The sequence below is a fragment of the Pristiophorus japonicus genome, chromosome 5, assembly GCF_044704955.1.
Source record: "Pristiophorus japonicus isolate sPriJap1 chromosome 5, sPriJap1.hap1, whole genome shotgun sequence".
NCBI lineage: Eukaryota > Metazoa > Chordata > Chondrichthyes > Pristiophoridae > Pristiophorus > Pristiophorus japonicus.
Genome location: NC_091981.1, coordinates 242,114,374 through 242,133,741, shown reverse-complemented (window position 1 = coordinate 242,133,741; position 19,368 = coordinate 242,114,374). Strand labels below are relative to the sequence as shown.

The following is a 19,368-nucleotide window of genomic DNA, read 5'->3' as shown; positions in this document are numbered from 1 at the left end:
AACTGCACAGGCAGCAATTAATGAATATGATATAATTGGCATCACGGAGACATGGCTCCAGGGTGACCAAGGCTGGTAACTCGACATCCAGGGGTATTCAACATTCGGGAAGGATAGACAGAAAGGAAAAGGAGGTGGGGCAGCGTTGCTGGTTAAAGAGGAAATGAACACAATAATAAGGAAGGACATTAGCTTGGATGATGTGGAATCTGTATGGGTGGAGCTGCAGAATACCAAAGGGCAGAAAACGCTAGTGGGAGTTGTGTACAGACCACCAAACAGTAGTAGTGAGGTTGGGGACAGCATCAAACAAGAAACTAGGGATGCGTGCAATAAAGGTACAGCAGTTATCATGGGTGACTCTAATCTACATATAGAATATAGATGATTGTGCTAACCAAACTGGTAGCAATACGGTGGAGGAGGATTTCCTAGAGTGTATTAGGGATGGATTTCTTGACCAATATGTCGAGGAACCAACTAGAGGGCTGGCCATCCTAGACAGGGTGATATGTAATGAGAAAGGACTAATTAGCAATCTTGTTGTGCGAGACCCTTTGGGGAAGAGTGACCATAATATGGTAGAATTCTTTATTAAGATGGAGAGTGACACAGTTAATTCAGAGACTAGGCTACGGAATTTAAGGAAAGGTAACTTCGATGGTATGAGATGTGAATTGGCTAGAATAGACTGGCAAGTGATACTTAAAGGGTTGACAATGGATAGGCAATGGTAAACATTTAAAGATCACATGGATAAACTTCAACAATTGTACATCCCTGTCTGGAATAAAAATAAAATGGGGAAGGTGGCTCAACCGTGGCTAACAAGGGAAATTAAAGATAGTGTTAAATCCAAGAAGAGGCATATAAATTGGCCAGAAAAACAGCAAATCTGAGGACAGGGAGAAATTTAGAATTCAGCAGAGGAGGGCAAAGGGTTTAATTAGGAGGGGGAAAATAGAGTATGATAGGAAGCTTGCCGGGAACATAAAAACTGACTGCAAAAGCTTCTATAGATATGTGAAAAGAAAAAAATTAGTGAAGACAAACGTAGGTCCCTTGCAGTCAGATTCAGGTGAATTTATAATGGGGGACAAAGAAATGGCAGACCAGTCCAACAAGTACTTTGGTTTTGACTTCACGAAGGAAGACACAAATAACCTTCCGGAAGTACTAGGGGATAGAGGGTCTCGTGAGAAGGAGGAACTGAACGATATCCTTATTAGGTGGGAAATTGTGTTAGGGAAATTGATGGGATTGAAGGCCGATAAATCCCCGGGGCCTGATAGTCTGCATCCCAGAGTAATTAAGGAAGTGGCTCTCGAAATAGTGGATGCATTGGTGATCATTTTCCAACAATCTATCGACTCTGGATCAGTTCCTATGGACCGGAGGGTAGCTACTGTAACACCACTTTTTAAAAAAGGAGGGAAAGAGACAACGGGTAATTATAGACCGGTTAGCCTGACATTAGTAGCGGGGAAAATGTTGGAATCAATTATTAAAGATGAAATACAGTGTATTTGGAAAGCAGAGAGAGGATCGGTCCAAGTCAGCATGGATATATGAAAGGGAAATCATGCTTGACAAATCTTCTGGAATTTTTTGAGGATGCAACTAGTAGAGTGGACGAGGGAGAACCAGTGGATGTGGTGTATTTGGACTTTCAAAAGGCTTTCGATAAGGTCCCACACAAAAGATTGGTGTGCAAAATTAAAGCACATGGTATTGGGGGGTAATGTACTGATGTGGATAAAGAACTGGTTGGCAGACAGGAAGTGGAGAGTCAGTATAAACGGGTCCTTTTCAGAATGGCAGGCAGTGACTAGTGGGGAGCCGCAGGGCTCAGTGTTGGGACTCCAGCTATTTACAATATACATGATGATGGAATTGAATGTAATATCTCAAAGTTTGCAGATGACACTAAACTGGGTGGCATGTGAGCTGTGAGTAGGATGCTAAGAGGCTGCAGGGTGACTTGGACAGGTTAGGTGAGTGGCAGATGCAGTATAATGTGGATCAATGTGAGGTTATCCACTTTGGGGGCAAAAATACAAAGGCAGAATATTATCTGAATAGAAACATAGAAAATAGGTGCAGGAGTAGGCCATTCGGCCCTTCGAGCCTGCACCACCATTCAACAAGATCATGGCTGATCTGGCCGTGGACTCAGCTCCACTTACTCGCCCGCTCCCCATAACCCTTAATTCCCTTATTGGTTAAAAATCTATCTGTCTGTGATTTGAATACATTCAATGAGCTAGCCTCAATTGCTTCCTTGGGCAGAGAATTCCACAGATTCACAACCCTCTGGGAGAAGAATTTCCTTCTCAACTCGGTTTTAAATTGGCTCCCCCATATTTTGAGGCTGTGCCCCCTAGTTCTAGTCTCCCCGACCAGTGGAAACAATCTCTCTGCCTCTATCTTGTATATCCCTTTCATTATTTTAATTTTTCTATAAGATCACAAATACCCTGTACAGTTGCAGCAGGACCTCCCTGCTTTTGTACTCCATCCCTCTCGCAATGAAGGCCAACATTCCATTCACCTTCCTGATTACCTGCTGCACCTGTAAATTAACTTTTTGGGATTCATGCACCGCAGCAAGAGGTGGGCACCGGAGGGACTGGAGTGCATCATCACGCCCGGCAACCAAATTTTAATTTGATTTTACGTTTTAAAGTTTAATTTGTTTTAATTGCCGGTGCTTTTAGTGTCCCCCTCCCCTTTTATAGGGGGCACTGGAAGAAATTTGATTTTAGCGCCCCCAAAAAAAAAAGGAAAAAAAAAAGGGGCCTTGAAAATGTCTGCTGTGTCACCCAGGCGGGTGGCACGGCTTAATGTTTATGTTTATTTTCAGGTAAACTCAAAAGAGTTTCATGCACCGCAGCATGTTGTAATTTCTCCCCATTCAAATAATATTCCCTTTTACTGTTTTTTCCCCAAGGTGGATGACCTCACATTTTCCGACATTGTATTCCATCTGCCAAACCTTAGCCCATTCGCTTAACCTATCTTAATCTTTTTGCAGCCTCTCTGTGTCCTCTACACAACCCGCTTTCCCACTAATCTTTGTGTCATCTGCAAATTTTGTTACACTACACTCTGTCCCCTCTTCCAGGTCATCTGTGTATATTGTAAACAGTTGTGGTCCCAGCACCGATCCCTGTGGCACACCACTAACCATCGATTTCCAACCCGAAAAGGACCCATTCATCCCGACTCTCTGCTTTCTGTTAGCCAGCCAATTCTCTATCCATGCTAATACATTTCCTCTGACTCCGCGTACCTCTATCTCTGCAGTAACCTTTTGTGTGGCACCTTATTGAATGCCTTTTGGAAATCTAAATACACCACATCCATCAGTACACCTCTATCCACCATGCTCGTTATATCCTCAAAGAATTCCAGTAAATTAGTTAAACATGATTTCCCCTTCATGAATCCATGTTGCGTCTGCTTGATTGCACTATTCCTATCGAGATGTCCCGCTATTTCTTCCTTAATGATAGCTTCAAGCATTTTCCCCACTACAGATGTTAAACTAACCGGCCTATAGTTACCTGCCTTTGTCTGCCCCCTTTTTTAAACAGAGGCGTTACATTAGCTGCTTTCCAATCCGCTGGTACCTCCCCAGAGTCCAAAGAATTTTGGTAGATTATAACGAATGCATTTTCTATAACTTCCGCCATCTCTTTTAATACCCTGGGATGCATTTCATCAGGACCAGGGGACTTGTCTACCTTGAGTCCCATTAGCCTGTCCAGCACTACCCCCCTAGTGATAGTGATTATCTCAAGGTCCTCCCTTCCCACATTCCCATGACCAGCAATTTTTGGCATGGTTTTTGTGTCTTCACTGTGAAGACCGAAGCAAAATAATTGTTTAAGGTCTCAGCCTTTTCCACACTTCCCATTATTAACTCCCCCTTCTCATCTTCTGAGGGACCAACATTTACTTTAGTCACTCTTTTCCGTTTTAAATATCGGTAAAAGCTTTTACTATCTGTTTTTATGTTTTGCGCAAGTTTACTTTCGTAATCTGTCTTTCCTTTCTTTATTGCTTTCTTAGTCATTCTTTGCTGTCGTTTAAAATTCAGATAATATTCTGCCTTCGTGTTTTTGCCACCAAAGTGGATAACCTCACATTTATCCACATTATAGTGCATCTGCCATGCATTTGCCCACTCTCCTAACCTGTCCAAATCACCCTGCAGCCTCTTAGCATCCTCCTCACAGCTCGCACTGCCACCCAGTTTAATTTCATCTGTAAACTTGGAGATATTACCCTCAATTCCTTCATCCAAATCATTAATGTATATTGTGAAGAGCTGGGGTCCCAGCACTGAGCCCTGCGGTACTCCACTAGTTACTGCCTCCCATTCCGGAATGGCGGCAGGTTAGGAAAAAGGGAGGTGCAGCGAGACCTGGTTGTCATGGTACATCGGTCATTGAAAGTTGGCATGCAGGTACAGCAGGCGGTGAAGAAGGCAAATGGTATGTTGGCCTTCATAGCAAGGGGATTTGAGTATAGGAGCAGGGAGGTCTTACTGCAGTTGTATAGGGCCTTGGTGAGGCCTCACCTGGAATATTGTGTTCAATTTTGGTCTCCTAATCTGAAGAAGGGCGTTCTTGCTATTGAGGGAGTGCAGCGAAGGCTCACCAGACTGATTCCCGGGATTGTTGGACTGACATATGAGGAGAGAGTGGAACGACTGTGATTTTATTCACTGGAGTTTAGAAGGATGAGAGGGGATCTCATAGAAACATATAAAACTCTGACGGGACTGGACAGGTTAGATGCAGGAAGAATGTCCCCGATGCTGTGGAAGTCCAGAACCAGGGGACACAATCTAAGGATAAGGGGTAAGCCATTTAGGACTGAGAATGGAGAAACTTCTTCACTCAGAGAGTTGTTAACCTGTGGACTTCCCTACCGCAGAGAGTTGTTGATCCCAGTTCATTGGATATATTCAAGAGGGAGTTAGATATGGCTCTTACGGCTAAAGGGATCAAGGGGTATGGAGAGAAAGCAGGAAGTGGTACTGAGGTGAATGATCAGTCATGATCTTATTGAATGGTGGTGCAGGCTCGAAGGGTCGTATGGCCTACTCCTGCAGCTATTTTCTATGTTTCTATGTCCACTCAGTGACTTGACAGTACAATAATGATGTAATACTCTGTGCCATTACTATCAGTAAACTTTAAAAAATGAAGAAGTGTTTCTTACAAGTTCTCATATTATTTCAGGAGGACATGGTGAAATGGGAAGACACATGGCAGATGAAATTTAATGCAGAGAAGTGTGAAGTGATGTATTTTGGGAGGAAGAATGAAGATTGGCATTATAAACTAAAGGGTACAAATTTAAATGGGATGCTGGAACAGAGAGACTGGGGTTCACATATGCATAACTTTGAAAGTGCCAGGACAACTTGATAAAGCTGCTTAAAAAAGCATATGGGATCCTTGGTTTTATTAATAGAGGCTATGAATACAACAACAACAAAGTTATGCTAAACCTTTATAAATCACTGGTTCGGCCTCAGCTAAAGTATTGTGTCCAGTTCTGGGTTTGCTTTAGGAAGGATGTCAAGGTCTTGGAGAGGATGCAGAAAGATATACTAGAATGATACCAGAGGTAAGGGACTAAAGTTATGTGGAGAGACTAGTGAAACTTGGATTCTTCTTCTTAGAGCAGAGGAGTTAAGGGGAGATTTCATAGAAGTGTTCAATGTTATTGTTATTTATGTAAACTTGTATTTACTCTGTTCAGCCACCAGAGGGCTCGTCCCCTGGAGTCCCAAGGGATCCCATAATCCCTTGGGAGCACAGGTATTTAAGGAGGCCTCACAGGTTGGAGAGGCACTCTGGAGACCTGCAATAAAAGACTAAGGTCACATTTTACTTGAGCTCACAGTGTTCAGTCTGACTCTTTCTCCATACACAACAGCTGGTGACGAGATACAGATAGCGAACCCAAAGATGCAGACAACAGTGGGCATCCTGGAGAAATTCTCGGAGGGAGATGATTGGGAAACTTTTGTGGAGCGACTTGACCAATACTTTGTGGCCAACGAGCTAGATGGGGAAGAGAATGCTGCCAAACGAAAGGCAATCCTCCTCACCGTCTGTGGGGCACCAACGTATGGCCTCATGAAGAATCTGCTCACTCCAGCGAAACCCATGGAGAAATCGTACGCCGATTTGTGCACACTGGTCCGAGAGCATTTGAACCCGAAGGAAAGCGTTCTTATGGCGAGGTACCGGTTCTACACCGTCAAAAGGTCTGAAGGCCAGGAAGTGGCAAGTTATGTCGCCGAGCTAAGACGCCTTGCAGGACATTGCGAATTTGAAGGACATTTGGAGCACATGCTCAGAGACTTTTTCATACTTGACATTGGCCATGAAACCATACTTCGCAAACTTTTGACTGTAGAGACCCCAGCCTTGAGGAAGGCCATAGCGATAGCCCAGGCGTTCAATGACAATACGAAGCAAATCTCTCAGCACACAAGTGCTGCTACAAGTATTGTTGTTTGTTTGTGATGTTGTTTTCGAATCGTAACGGAAAGGCAGGTCACACATACCTGCAGCTGCACATCCGCAGATGTCTCGGAGTCCACCATCAAGGGTGATGAATGCAAGGCCGTTAACACCTTGTTGGCGCTGCGGGGATGATCATCATTTCCATTCATGTTGATTCAAAAAGTACGTTTGCACGGGCTGTGGAACAATGGGATACCTCCAACGAGTGTGCAGGTGAGCTGCTAATCGTGTTAAACCTGCAAACCACCATGTTGCAGAGGAGGACAGATCCACGAAGGATCACGGCGAACCAGAGCCTCAGATCGAGGAGGCAGAGGTACATGGGATGCACACATTCACCATGAATTTTCCCCGATAATGCTGAATGTTGAACTAAATGGACTCACGGTGTCAATGGAGCTGGATATGGGCGTGAGCCAGTCCATCATGGGCAAAAAGACTTTCGAAAGATTGTGGTGCAACAAGGCCTCAAGGCCAGTCTTAACTCCAGTTCGCACGAACCTAAGAGCTTACACAAAAGAACTGATTCCTGTAATCGGCAGTGCTATCGTAAAGGTCTCCTACGATGGAGCGGTGCACAAGCTACCACTTTGGGTGGTACCTGGCGATGGTCCCACGCTGCTCGGCGGGAGCTGGCTGGGAAACATATGCTGGAACAGGGACAATGTCCGAGTGCTATCGCCCGTTGATGACACTTCGTGTGCCCAGGTCTCAAACAAATTTCCTTCACTGTTCGAACCAGGCGTCGGGAAATTCCAAGAAGCAAAAGTGCAGATCCACCTAATTCTGGGGGCGCGATCCATCCATCACAAGGCGAGAGCAGTACCGTACATGATGAGAGAAAGGGTAGAGATCGAGCTAGATTGCCTGCAAAGAGAGGGCATCATTTCACCAATCGAGTTCAACGAGTGGGCTAGTCCAATCATTCCTGTCCTTAAGGGAGACGGCACCATTAAAATCTGTGGCGATTACAAAGTAACTAGCAATCGTTTCTCCCTGCAGGATCAATACCCACTACCAAAGGCTGACGACCTCTTTGCTACGCTGGCGGGAGGAAAGACGTTCATGAAGCTGGAACTGACTTCAGCCTACATGACGCAGGAACTGGAGGAATCATCAAAGGAACTCACCTGCATCAACTCGCACAAATGTCTTTTTGTTTATAATAGATGCCCGTTTGGAATCCGATCAGCGACGGCGATTTTCCAGAGAAACATGGAAAGCTTACTGAAGTCAGTCCTCCACACCGTGGTCTTCCAGGACGACATTTTGGTCACAGGTCGGAACACAGTCGAGCATCTGCAGAACCTGGAGGAGGTTCCTAGTCGACTCATCCGTGTGGGGCTCAGGTTAAAACGCTCGAAGTGCGTTTTCCTGGCACGTGAATTGGAGTTCTTGCGAAGGAGGATTGCGGCGGACGGCATCAGGCTCACCAACGCGAAAACGGAGGCAATCGAGAACGCACCGAGGCCACAAAACGTGACGGAGCTGCGGTCGTTTCTGGAGCTCCTGAACTACTTTGGTAACTTCTTACCGGCTCTCAGCACACTATTAGACCCACTGCATGTCTTACTATGTAAAGGGGACGAATGGGTTTGGGGCAAAAGCCAAGAAAATGTCTTTGTAAAAGCGAGAAAATTGTTATGCTCAAACAAATTTCTTGTGTTGTACGATCCATGTAAGCGTTTGGTACTAGCATGTGATGCATCGTCATATGGCGTCGGGTGTGTATTGCAACAAGCTAATGATTTCGGGAAATTGCAACCAGTTGCTTATACATCCAGGAGTCTGTCGAAGGCTGAGAGAGCCTACAGCATGATTGAGAAAGAAGTGTTAGCGTGTGTCTATGGGGTAAAGAAAATACATCAATACCTGTTTGGGCTAAAATTCGAATTGGCAACTGACCATAAGTCACTTATATCCCTGTTTTCGGAGAGTAAAGGGATAAATACCATCGCATTGGCCCGCATCCAGAGATGGGCGCTCACGTTGTCTGCATACAACGACGCCATCCGCCACAGGCCAGGCACAGAAAACTGCGCCGATGCTCTCAGTAGGCTGCCATTGCCCACCACGGGTGGAAATGGCACAGCCCGCAGATCTAGCCATAGTTATGGAAGCATTTGAGAGTGAGCAATCACCCGTCACTGCCCGGCAGGTCAAAACCTGGACAAGCTAGGACCCCTTATTATCTCTAGTCAAAAGCTGTGTGCTTCATGGGAGCTGGTCCAGTGTCCCAGTGGAAATGCAGGAAGAGATAAAGCCGTTCCAGCGGCGCAAAGATGAACTGTCTATACAAGCAGACTGCCTTTTGTGGGACAATTGAGTAGTGGTCCCCAAGAAGGGCAGAGACACTTTCATCAATGACCTCCACAGTACCCACCCAGGCATCGTAATGATGAAAGCGACAGCCAGATCCCACGAGTGGTGGCCGGTATCGATGCGGACTTAGAGTCCTGCGTTCACAGATGTAATACATGCTTGCAGTTAAGCAATGTACCCAGGGTGGCGCCGCTAAGTTTATGGTCTTGGCCCTCCAAACCGTGGTCTAGGGTACACGTCAACTATGCAGACCCATTCTTGGGTAAAATGTTCCTTGTGTTTGTAGACGCGTATTCCAAGTGGTTTGAATGTGAGATAATGTTGGCTAGCATGTCCGCTGCCACTACTGAAAGCCTGCGGGCCATGTTTGCTACTCACGGCTTACCCGATGTCCTGGTGAGCGACAACGGGCCATGTTTTACCAGTGCTGAGTTCAAAGAATTCATGACCCGTAATGGGATCAAACATGTCACATCTGCCCCGTTTAAACCAGCGTCCAATGATCAGGCAGAGAGAGCAGTGCAAACCATCAAGCAAGGCTTGAAGAGGGTAACTGAAGACTCACTGCAGACTTGCCTATCCCGAGTCCTGCTTAGCTACCACACGAGACCCCATTCGCTCACTGCGATCGCACCTGCTGAACTGCTCATGAAAAGAGCACTCAAGACAAAGCTCTCGTTAGTTCACCCTGATCTACATGAACAGGTAGAGAGCAGACGGATTCAACAAAGTGCATACCATGATAGCGCAAATGTGTCACACGAGATTGAAATCAATGATCCTGTATTTGTATTAAATTATGGACAGGGTACCAAGTGGCTTCCCGGAACTGTCGTGGCCAAAGAGGGAAGCAGGGTATTTCGGGTCAAACTTTCAAATGGACTCATTCACCGGAAACACTTGGACCAAATCACACTCAGATTCACGGACTATCCTGAGCAACCCACCTTAGACCCTTCCTTTTTTGATCCCCCAATGTACACACCAGTGGCAACCGGCACCACGGTTGGCCACAAAGCAGAACCCATCACCCACAGCAGCCCAGCAGGATCCAACACATCAGGCAACCCAGCAAGGCCATCTGCATAGCAGCCCAGCGAGGGTCCAACAAATGATTCAACAATACCAGCTTTCACACCGAGATGATCAAGAAGGGCAAGAAGGACTCCAGATCGACTCACATTGTAAATAATTACACTATTGACTTTGGCGGGGGGAGTGTTGTTTTATATGTGGACTTGTATTTACCCTGTACAGCCACCAGAGGGCTCATCCCCTGGAGTCCCAAGGGATCCCATAATCCCTTGGGAGCACAGGTATTTAAGGAGGCCTCACAGGTTGGAGAGGCACTCTGGAGACCTGCATTAAAAGACTACGGTCACACTTTACTTTGAGCTGACAGTGTTCAGCCTGACTCTTTCTCCATACACAACAGTTATGATGGGTTTTGATAGCGTAAATAAGGAGAAACTGTTTCCACTAGCAGGTGGGTCAGTAACTGGTGGACACAGATTTAAAATAATTGACAAAAGAACCAGAGGGAGATGAGAAGAGTTTTTTGCGCAGAGAGTTGTTATGATCTGGAATGTACTGTCTGGAAGCAGATTCAATAGCAACTTTTAAAAGGGAATTGGATATATACTTTAAAAGGAAACATTTTCAGGGCTATAGGGAAAGAGCAGGGGAGTGGGATTAATTAGATAGTTCTTTCAAAGAATCTGCCCAGACATGATCGGCCAAATGGCATCCTTCTATGTCGCAAGATTCCATGCTTCCAAGAGCTGTTTGTGCTGCCAATTTTGTCTGCTGGTCACCCTGTAGCAGATGAACCAACTGTGTTATTACTTGTGTTGTGAAGTGAAGGAATAAAATACAGATCTCTCTGACATTTGCAAGTACATGTAGAAGAGTCTATAGATGTGGTTCCAGCGGAGTGAGAAGTGACATTGCAGCTGCATTTGTTTTTGCCTCATGAACTCACCTTCATCTTAATCATGCAGCACTACGTGAACCCCCTACAAGGAACTTCCTTAACACTAGTGTGATTCATATGATACATTTTAAATGTTGCCAGAAACCAAGTTTAATGAAGGGGAAAAAAATACCCAGAAATGGTAGTCTATTCCATAAAACCACTAATGTTTGGAACAAAATCAGCAAAATGTCAATCCAAACACAAAACAACTCCACTTTTAACAGCAACTGAAATGATAATCTCCAGTTAAGAAGCCTACTTGAGTCGGCCAGGTCACAGGTCTCGACGTGCTTTATTAATACAGGTGAGGTCCATATTGTAGCTGGAGTCTCATTTGAAGTTGTGAAATTCAGTGTAGGACTATTCTGAAAAGGCTCCCTCATCCATGCCTTATTATTTCCCATGAATCATGCTTCATAAAATGTGACCTCAGGTGCCTGATTTTACACCCCAGGCCTACCAGCAGTGAGACTTTATGGTGCCAGCATTTACCTATGTCATTTGCACTTGTGCGTAAGGTGCATCTGAATTTCAGGACCATTTTTAATGTAAAATGCTATGTTTTATGTGAAAAATGATTGTGCTCAGAAATGCAATTGAGTTCAATCTGTGCTTTCCCACTGAATAATTGCACAAGACTATTATGCACATATCACAATTGCTGCTATGCAGCAACTTGCTGGTTCTACAGGCAGCAATCATTTGAAAATAACCTTTATACATTGTGTTGTTGCAGTTGCAGTGAGCCAAGTTTATGGAAAGCTCCAAATGCTCATCTGTATCAGGGCGCAGAGAGTAGAAAATAGTAAGATGTAAAGTTAGCCTTTGAGAAACTTTTAGATTATACTCCAGGATTCATTGTAGCCGATCCAGCCAGCTAAAGTGTCTATGATATTGAAGACAGTGTAGTCGCATGTTTAGGGAAAATTCACGCCTTTACCAGTTGCTAAGTATTTCACAGAAATAATTCCCTCATCTCTCCCCAATTTTTACTTTACTTACCTCTGAATGCTTCCAGGCATCAGAAAATGCAGATCTGATTGGGTTCAGTGCTTGCCGGGGTTGTCCTGGGTGTCCATTTGCTTGAGGAGCAGCTTAACGATAATATGGAGAGAAAAATGCTTAATAGGAATTGATGAGTGACTGACAGACCAACATAGAACAACAAGGATTTATTTGCTGCAGTTTAGAAGTGCACCTTAATTAAGTCAAAATCCTGTTTTTTCTAAACACACAAAGCACAGTGAAATTAACGGAGAATATGCCTTATTTATTTCAGTTTTAAAATGAGATAAAAGCCAAGGGAATGCAGGTCTATCTTCCACTTTGCTAAATTGCCAATCTCAATCAAGGAGTTAGGTGGTGTGTAGAAGGGAAGGTGGAAAAAATCACCTCGTAAATTCCATCAGGCTGTTCACGACCACTACCTGGTGTCCAGCTGCTGAGTGGCATTGAAGGCATCCTGACAGCAACCCGCTCACCCTATTTACTGGGACTGAAGAGGTTTTTGCCATGGAAGGGGTGTGGGAGGGAGAAAAATTAAGGGACGGCAACATCCTTGAAAAGAGTAAAGTCTATTCTCTACTCTGAAATTTCATTAATTTTGTTGAAAAGCCGACTTTATAGTTCGGCTAATCCACCCAGCTACTTGAAGGTAAATCAGTGTCAGAGCAGTGGGAGGCATTCAAGGAGGAGATCCAGAGGGTTCAGAGCAAATATGTGCCCTTAAAGAAAAAGGATGGGACTAACAAATCTAGAGCCCCCTGGATGTCTAGTGACATACAGAGTAGGCTAAGACAAAAAAGGGAGGCATATGACAGATACTGAGGGCTAAATACTGCAGAATCGCTGGAGGAGTGTAAAAAGTGCAGGGATGAAATTAAAAAGGATATTAGGAAAACAAAGAGAGAGGATGAAAAATTCTTGGCAAGTAACATCAAGGAAAACCCAAAGATGATTGATAAATAGATTAAGAGCAAGAGGATAACTAAAGAACGGGTAGGGCCTATTAGAGACCATGAGGGTAATGTGTGTGTGGAGGCGGGAGATGTGGGTATAGTTCTTAATGAATACTTTGCGTCTGTTTTCACAAAGGAGAGGGGCGATGCAGACACTGCTATCGAGGAGGAGGAGTGTGAAATATTAGATGAAATAAACATAGTGAGAGAGGAGGTATAAGGGGTTTAGCATTTTTGAATGTGGATAAGTTTCCAGGCCCGAATGAAATGTAATCCAGGCTGTTAAGCGAAGCAAAAGAGGAAATAGCAGAAGCTTTGACCATCATTTTCAAATCCTCTCTGGCTTCAGGTGTGGTGCCAGAGGACTGGATGACTGCTAATGTGGTACCTTTGTTTAAGAAGGGAGAAAGGGATAGACCGAGTAATTAAAGGCCAGTCAGTCTAACCTCGGTGGTGTGAAAATTATTGGAAAAAATTATGAAGGACAGGATATATCTTCATTTAGAAAGACACAAATTAATCAAGGATAGTCAGCACAGATTTGTTAAGGGAAGGTCGTGTCTGACGAACTTGATTGAATTTTTTGAGGAGGTAATAAGGAGGGTCGATGAGGGTAGTGCCTTTGATGTAGGATTTCAGCAAGGCTTTTGATAAGGTCCCACATGGCAGACTGGTCGCAAAAGTAATAGCCCATGGGATCCAGGGCAAAGTGGCAAGTTAGATTCAAAATAAAAACAGAAAATGCTGGAAATCTCAGCAGGTCAGGCAGCATGTGTGGAGAGAAAAGCAGAGTTAATATTTCGGGTCAACGACCCTTCGTCAGAACTGGCGAGTGTTTGAAAAGAACACAGTCTTAAGAAGCACTGAAAAGGGGAGGGGGAGAATGAGCAAAAGGGGAGGCAGTGATAGGGTGGAAGGCAGGAGAGATTAGAGAGACAAAAGGGATGATGGGCTGAATTGAAATGGTAATGCCAGGCATGAGAAAAACATTAGTCAAGATAGGGTGTGAATGGTGGAATAATGACCAACTGCCATTGGAGACAAAGAGAAAAAAAAGATAGGCTCAGGGGTGGGGGGAAAAGGGAGCCAAAGGTGAGCAGTGGTTACGCTCTGAAATTGTTGAACTCGATGTTGAGTCCAGAAGGCTGTAAAGTGCCTGAACAAAAGATGAGGTGCTGTTCCTCAAGCTTGCGTTGAACTTCATTGGAACAATGTAGGAGGCTGAGGATGGAGAGGTCAGAGTGGGAGTGGAGTGGAGAATTAAAGTGACAGGCGACTGGAAGCTCAGGGTCACACTTGCGGACTGAACGGAGGTGTTCCGCAAAACAGTCACCCAATCTATGCTTGGTCTTCCCAATGTAGAGGAGACCGTGAGCAGCGAATACAGTATACTGAATTGAAAGAAGTATAAGTAAATTGCTGTTTCACCTGGAAGGAGTATTTGGGGCCCTAGATCATGGGAAGGGAGGAGGTAAAAGGACAGGTGTTGCATCTCCTGCGCTTGCACAGAAAGATGCTGTGGGAGGGGGAGGGGGTGCTGGGGGTGACTGCTGAATGGACCAGGGTGTCGCGGAAGGAGTGGTCCCTTCGGAATGCTGAGAGGGGAGGGGAGGGGAAGATGTGATTGGTGCTGGGATCACGCCGGAGGTGCTGGAAATGGCAGAGAATGATCCGTTAAACGTGGAGGCTGGTGGGGTGAAAGATGAGGACAAGGGGAACCCTGTCATGGTTCTGAGAGAGAAGGGAAGGGATGAGAGCAGAGGTGCGAGAAATAGAATGGACACGGTCGCGGGCCATGTTGACCACGGTGGAGGGGAATCCCCAGTTGAAGAAAAAGGAAGACATTTCAGAGGCACTAGTGTGAAAGGTGGCATCGTCAGAGCAGATGCGATGGAGACGGAGAAACTGGGAGAATGGAATGGAGTCCTTACAGGAAGCAGGGTGGGAGGAAGTGTAGTCCAGGTAGCTGTGGGAGTCAGTGGGTTTAGAGTGGATACTGGTCGAAAGCCTATCCCCAGAGATGGAGACTGAGAAGGGAAGGGAAGAATTGGAGATGGACCATGTGAAGGTGAGGGAAGGGTGGCAATTAGATGCAAAGTGAATGAAATTTTCTAGTTCAGGGCGAGAGCAGGAAATGGCACTGATACAGTCATCAATGTACCGGAAAAAGAAGTGAGGGAGGGGACCCAAGTAGGACTGGAACAAAGAATGTTCCACATATCCCACGAAAAGGTAGGCATAGCTAGGACCCATGTGGGTTCCCATAGCAACACCTTTAATTTGGAGAAAGTGAGTGAAGTTAAAGTAGAAGTTGTTCAATGTGAGAACAAGTTCAGCCAGGTGGAGGAGGGTTGGGGACTGGTTGGACCTCTGCTCGACGAAGAAGCAGAGCGCCCTCAGGCCATCCTGGTAAGGGGATGGAAGTATAGAGGGATTGGATGTCCATGGTGAAAAGGAGATGGTTGGGGCCGGGAAACTGGAAACTGTTAAAGTGACGGAGGGTGTCTGAGGAGTCGCGGATGTAGATGGGAAGAGAGTGGACAAGGGAAGATAAAATAGAGTTGAGATAGGAAGAAATAAGAAATAAGTTTGTGGATCTTGGGACGAAGGTAGAAGCGGACTGTGCGGGGTTGGGGAACTGCGAGGTTGGTGGCTGTGGAGGGAAGATCTCCAGAGGAGATGAGGTCAGTGACGGTCTGGAAAATTATGGCTTGATGTTCAGTAGTAGGATCATCATCCAGGGCGAGGTAGGAGGAGGTGTCAGAGAGTTGGCGATCAGCCTCTGTAAGGTAGAGGTCGGTTCACCAAACAACAACAGCGCCACCCTTGTCAGTAGGTTTGAGTGAGCCGAGTGCTGCAAGTTCAGAGGGAGGTAGGTTGGAGTGAGTGAGGGGAGCAGAGAAATTGAGAAGGCTCAAAGTCAGAAAGAACATAAGAACATAAGAAATAGGAGCAGGAGTAGACCATGTGGCCCCTCCAGTCTGCTCCGCTATATAATACGATCATGGCTGATCTGATCATGGACTCAGGACCACTTCTCTGTCTGCTCCCCATAACCTCTTATTCCCTTATCGGTTAAGAAACTGTCTATCTCTGTCTTAAATTTATTCAATGACCCACTTCCACAGCTCTCTGAGGCAGCGAATTCCACAGATTTACAACCCTCTGTGAGAAGAAATTCCTCCTTATCTCAGTTTTAAATGGGCGGCCCCTTATTATAAGATTATACCCCCTAGTTCTAGTCTCCCCTATCAGTGGAAACATCCTCTCTGCATCCACCTTGTCAAGCCCCCTCATAATCTTATATGTTTCGAAAAGATCACCTCTCATTCTTCTAAATTCCAATGAGTAGAGGCCCAATCTACTCAACCTTTCCTCATAAGTCAACCCCCTCATCTCTAGAATCAACCTAGTGAACCTTCTTTGAACTGCCTCCAAAGCAAGTATATCCTTTCTTAAATATAGAAATGCAAAACTGCACGTACTATTCTAGGTGTGGCCTCACCAATGCCGTATAACTGTAGCAAGACTTCCCTGCTTTTATACTCCATCCCCTTTGCAATAAAGGCCAAGATTCCATAGGCCTTCCTGATCACTTGCTGTACCTGCATGCTATCCTTTTGTGTTTCATGCACCAGGACCGCCGGGTCTCGCTGTGCTGCAGCACTTTGCAATTTTTCTTCATTTAAATAATAACTTGCTCTTCGATTTTTTTTCTGCCAAAGTGCATGACCTCACGCTTTCCAACATTATACTCCATCTGCCAAATTTTTGCCCACTCACATAGCCTGTCTATGTCCTTTTGCAGGTTTTTTGTGTCCTCCTCACACTTGGCTACGTTCCACTTAGTCCCTTCATCCAAGTCGTTAATATAGATTGTAAATAGTTGGGGTCCCAGCACTGATCCCTGCGGCACCCCACTAGTTACTGATTGCCAACCCGAGAATGAACTCTTTATCCCGACTCTCTGTTTTCTGTTAGTTTGCCAATCCTCTATCCATGCTAATCGTGAACTTTTACCTTTTATGTGGCACCTTGTCAAATGCCTTCTGGAAGTCCAAATACATTACATTCACTGGTTCCCCTTTATCCACCCTCACCCTGTTCGTTACATCCTCAATGAATTCTAGCAAATTTGTCAAACATGATTGCCCCTTCATAAATCCATGCCTGACTGAATTAAGCTTTTCTAAATGTCCTGCTACTGCTTCTTTAATAATGGACTCCAACATTTTCCCAATCACAGATGTTAGGCTAACTGGTCTATCGTTTCCTGCTTTTTGTCTGCCTCCTTTTTTAAATAGGGGCGTTACATTTGCAGTTTTCCAATCTGCTGCGACTTCCCCAGAATCCAGGGAATTTTGGTAAATTACAACCAATGCATCCACTATCCCTGCTGCTACTTCTCTTAAGACCCTAGGATACAAGCCATCAGGTCCAGAGGATTTATCCACCTTTAGTCCCATTATCTTACTGAGTACCACTCCTTAGTGATTTTGATTGTGATTGTGTTAAGTTCCTTCCCCCCTAGAGCTTCCATTGTTGGGAGATTTTTAGTGTCCTCTACCGTAAAGACTGATACAAAATATTTGTTCAGAATTTCTGCCATCTCCATGTTCATAGAAAATAGGTGCAGGAGTAGGCCATTTAGCCCTTCGAGCCTGCACCACCATTCATGGCTGATCATGCAACTTTAGTACCCCATTCCTGCTTTCTCTCCATACCCCTTGATCCCTTTAGCCGAAAGGGCCGCATCTAACTCCCTTTTGAATATATCTGACGAACTGGCCTCAACAACTTTCTGTGGTAGAGAATTCCACAGGTTCACAACTCTCAGAGTGAAGAAGGTTCTCCTCATCTCAGTCCTAAATGGCTTACCCCTTATCCTTAGACTGTGACCCCTGGTTCTGGACTTCCCCAACATCAGGAACATTCTTCCTGCATCTAACCTGTCCAATTCCATTAGATTTTTATATGTTTCTATGAGATCCTCTCTCATTCTTCTAAATTCCAGTGAATATAAGCCGAGTCGATCCAGTCTTCCTTCATATGTCAGTCCTGCCATCCCGAGAATCAGTCTGGTGAACCTTTGCTGCACTCCCTCAATAGCAAGAATGTCTTTCCTCAGATTAGGAGACCAAAACTGTACACAATATTCAAGGTGTGGCCTCACCAAGGTCCTGTACAACTGCAGTAAAACCTCCCTGCTCAAATCCTCTCGCTATGAAGCCAACATGCCATTTGCTTTTTTCACCACCTGCTGAACCTACATGCCAACTTTCAATGACTGATGTACCAGGACACCTAGGTCTCGTTGCACCTCCCCTTTTCCAAATCTGTCACCATTTAGATAATATTCTACTATCCTGTTTTTGCCATTAAAGTGGATAACCTCACATTTATCTACATTATACTGCATCTGCCATGCATTTGCCCACTCACCTAACCTGTCCAAGTCACCCTGCAGCCTCTTAGCATCCTCCTCACAGCTCACACTGCCACCCAGCTTAGTGTCATCTGCAAACTTGGAGATATTACATTCAATTCCTTTGTCTAAATCATTAATGTATATTGTAAATAACTGGGGTCCCAGCAGTGAACCTTGCGGTATCCCATTAGTCACTGCCTGCCATTCTGAAAAGGACCCGTTTATTCGTACTCTTTGTTTCCTGTCTGTCAACCAGTTCTCTATCCACGTCAATACATTACCCCCAATACCATGTGCTTTAATTTTGCACACTATTCTCTTGTGTGGGACCTTGTCAAAAGCCTTTTGAAAGTCCAAATATACCACATCCACTGGTTCTCCCTTGTCCACTCTACTAGTTACATTCTCAAAAAATTCTAGAAGCTTTGTCAAGCATGATTTCCCTTTCATAAATCCATGCTGACTTGGACCGATCCTGTCACTGCTTTCCAAATGCACTGCTATAACATCTTTAATAATTGATTCCAACATTTTCCCCACCAACGATGTCAGGCTAACCGATCTATAATTCCCTGTTTTCTCTCTCCCTCCTTTTTTAAAAAGTGGGGTTACTTTAGCTACCCTCCAATCTAGAGGAACTGATCCAGAGTCTATAGAATGTTGGAAAATGACCACCAATGCATCCACTATTTCTAGGGCCACTTCCTTAAGTACTCAGATGCAGACTATCAGGCCCTGGGGATTTATCGGCCTTCAATCCCATCAATTTCCCTAACATAATTTCCTGATTAATAAGGATTTCCTTCAGTGCCTCCTCCTCGCTAGACCCTCGGTCCCCTAGTATTTCTGGAAGGTTATTTGTGTCTTCCTTAGTGAAGACAGAACCAAAGTATTTGTTCAATTGGTCTGCAATTTCTTTGTTCCCCATTATAAATTCACCTGATTCTGACTGCAAGGGAGCTACATTTATCTTTACTAATCTTTTTCTCTTCACATATCTATAGAAGCTTTTGCAGTCAGTTTTTATGTTCCTTGCAAGCTTTCATACTCTATTTTCACCCTTCTAATTAAACCTCCTCTGCTGAGTTCTAAATTTCTCCCAGTCCTCAGGTTGGCTGCTTTTTCTGGCCAATT

The 19,368-nt window shown here is 44.8% G+C and overlaps 1 protein-coding gene across 7 annotated transcripts in view; it reads right to left on the bottom strand.

Annotated features, from left to right (window-relative positions):
* apbb1ip (amyloid beta (A4) precursor protein-binding, family B, member 1 interacting protein) overlaps positions 1-19,368 on the bottom strand; it is a 213,393-nt gene that overhangs the window by 6,373 nt on the left and 187,652 nt on the right. For all 7 annotated transcript variants that reach the window (XM_070881446.1, XM_070881453.1, XM_070881451.1 and 4 more), the window contains one exon: positions 11,851-11,942. In XM_070881446.1, the coding sequence (XP_070737547.1) occupies positions 11,851-11,942 (92 nt within the window). The remainder of the gene's footprint in view (positions 1-11,850; positions 11,943-19,368) is intronic.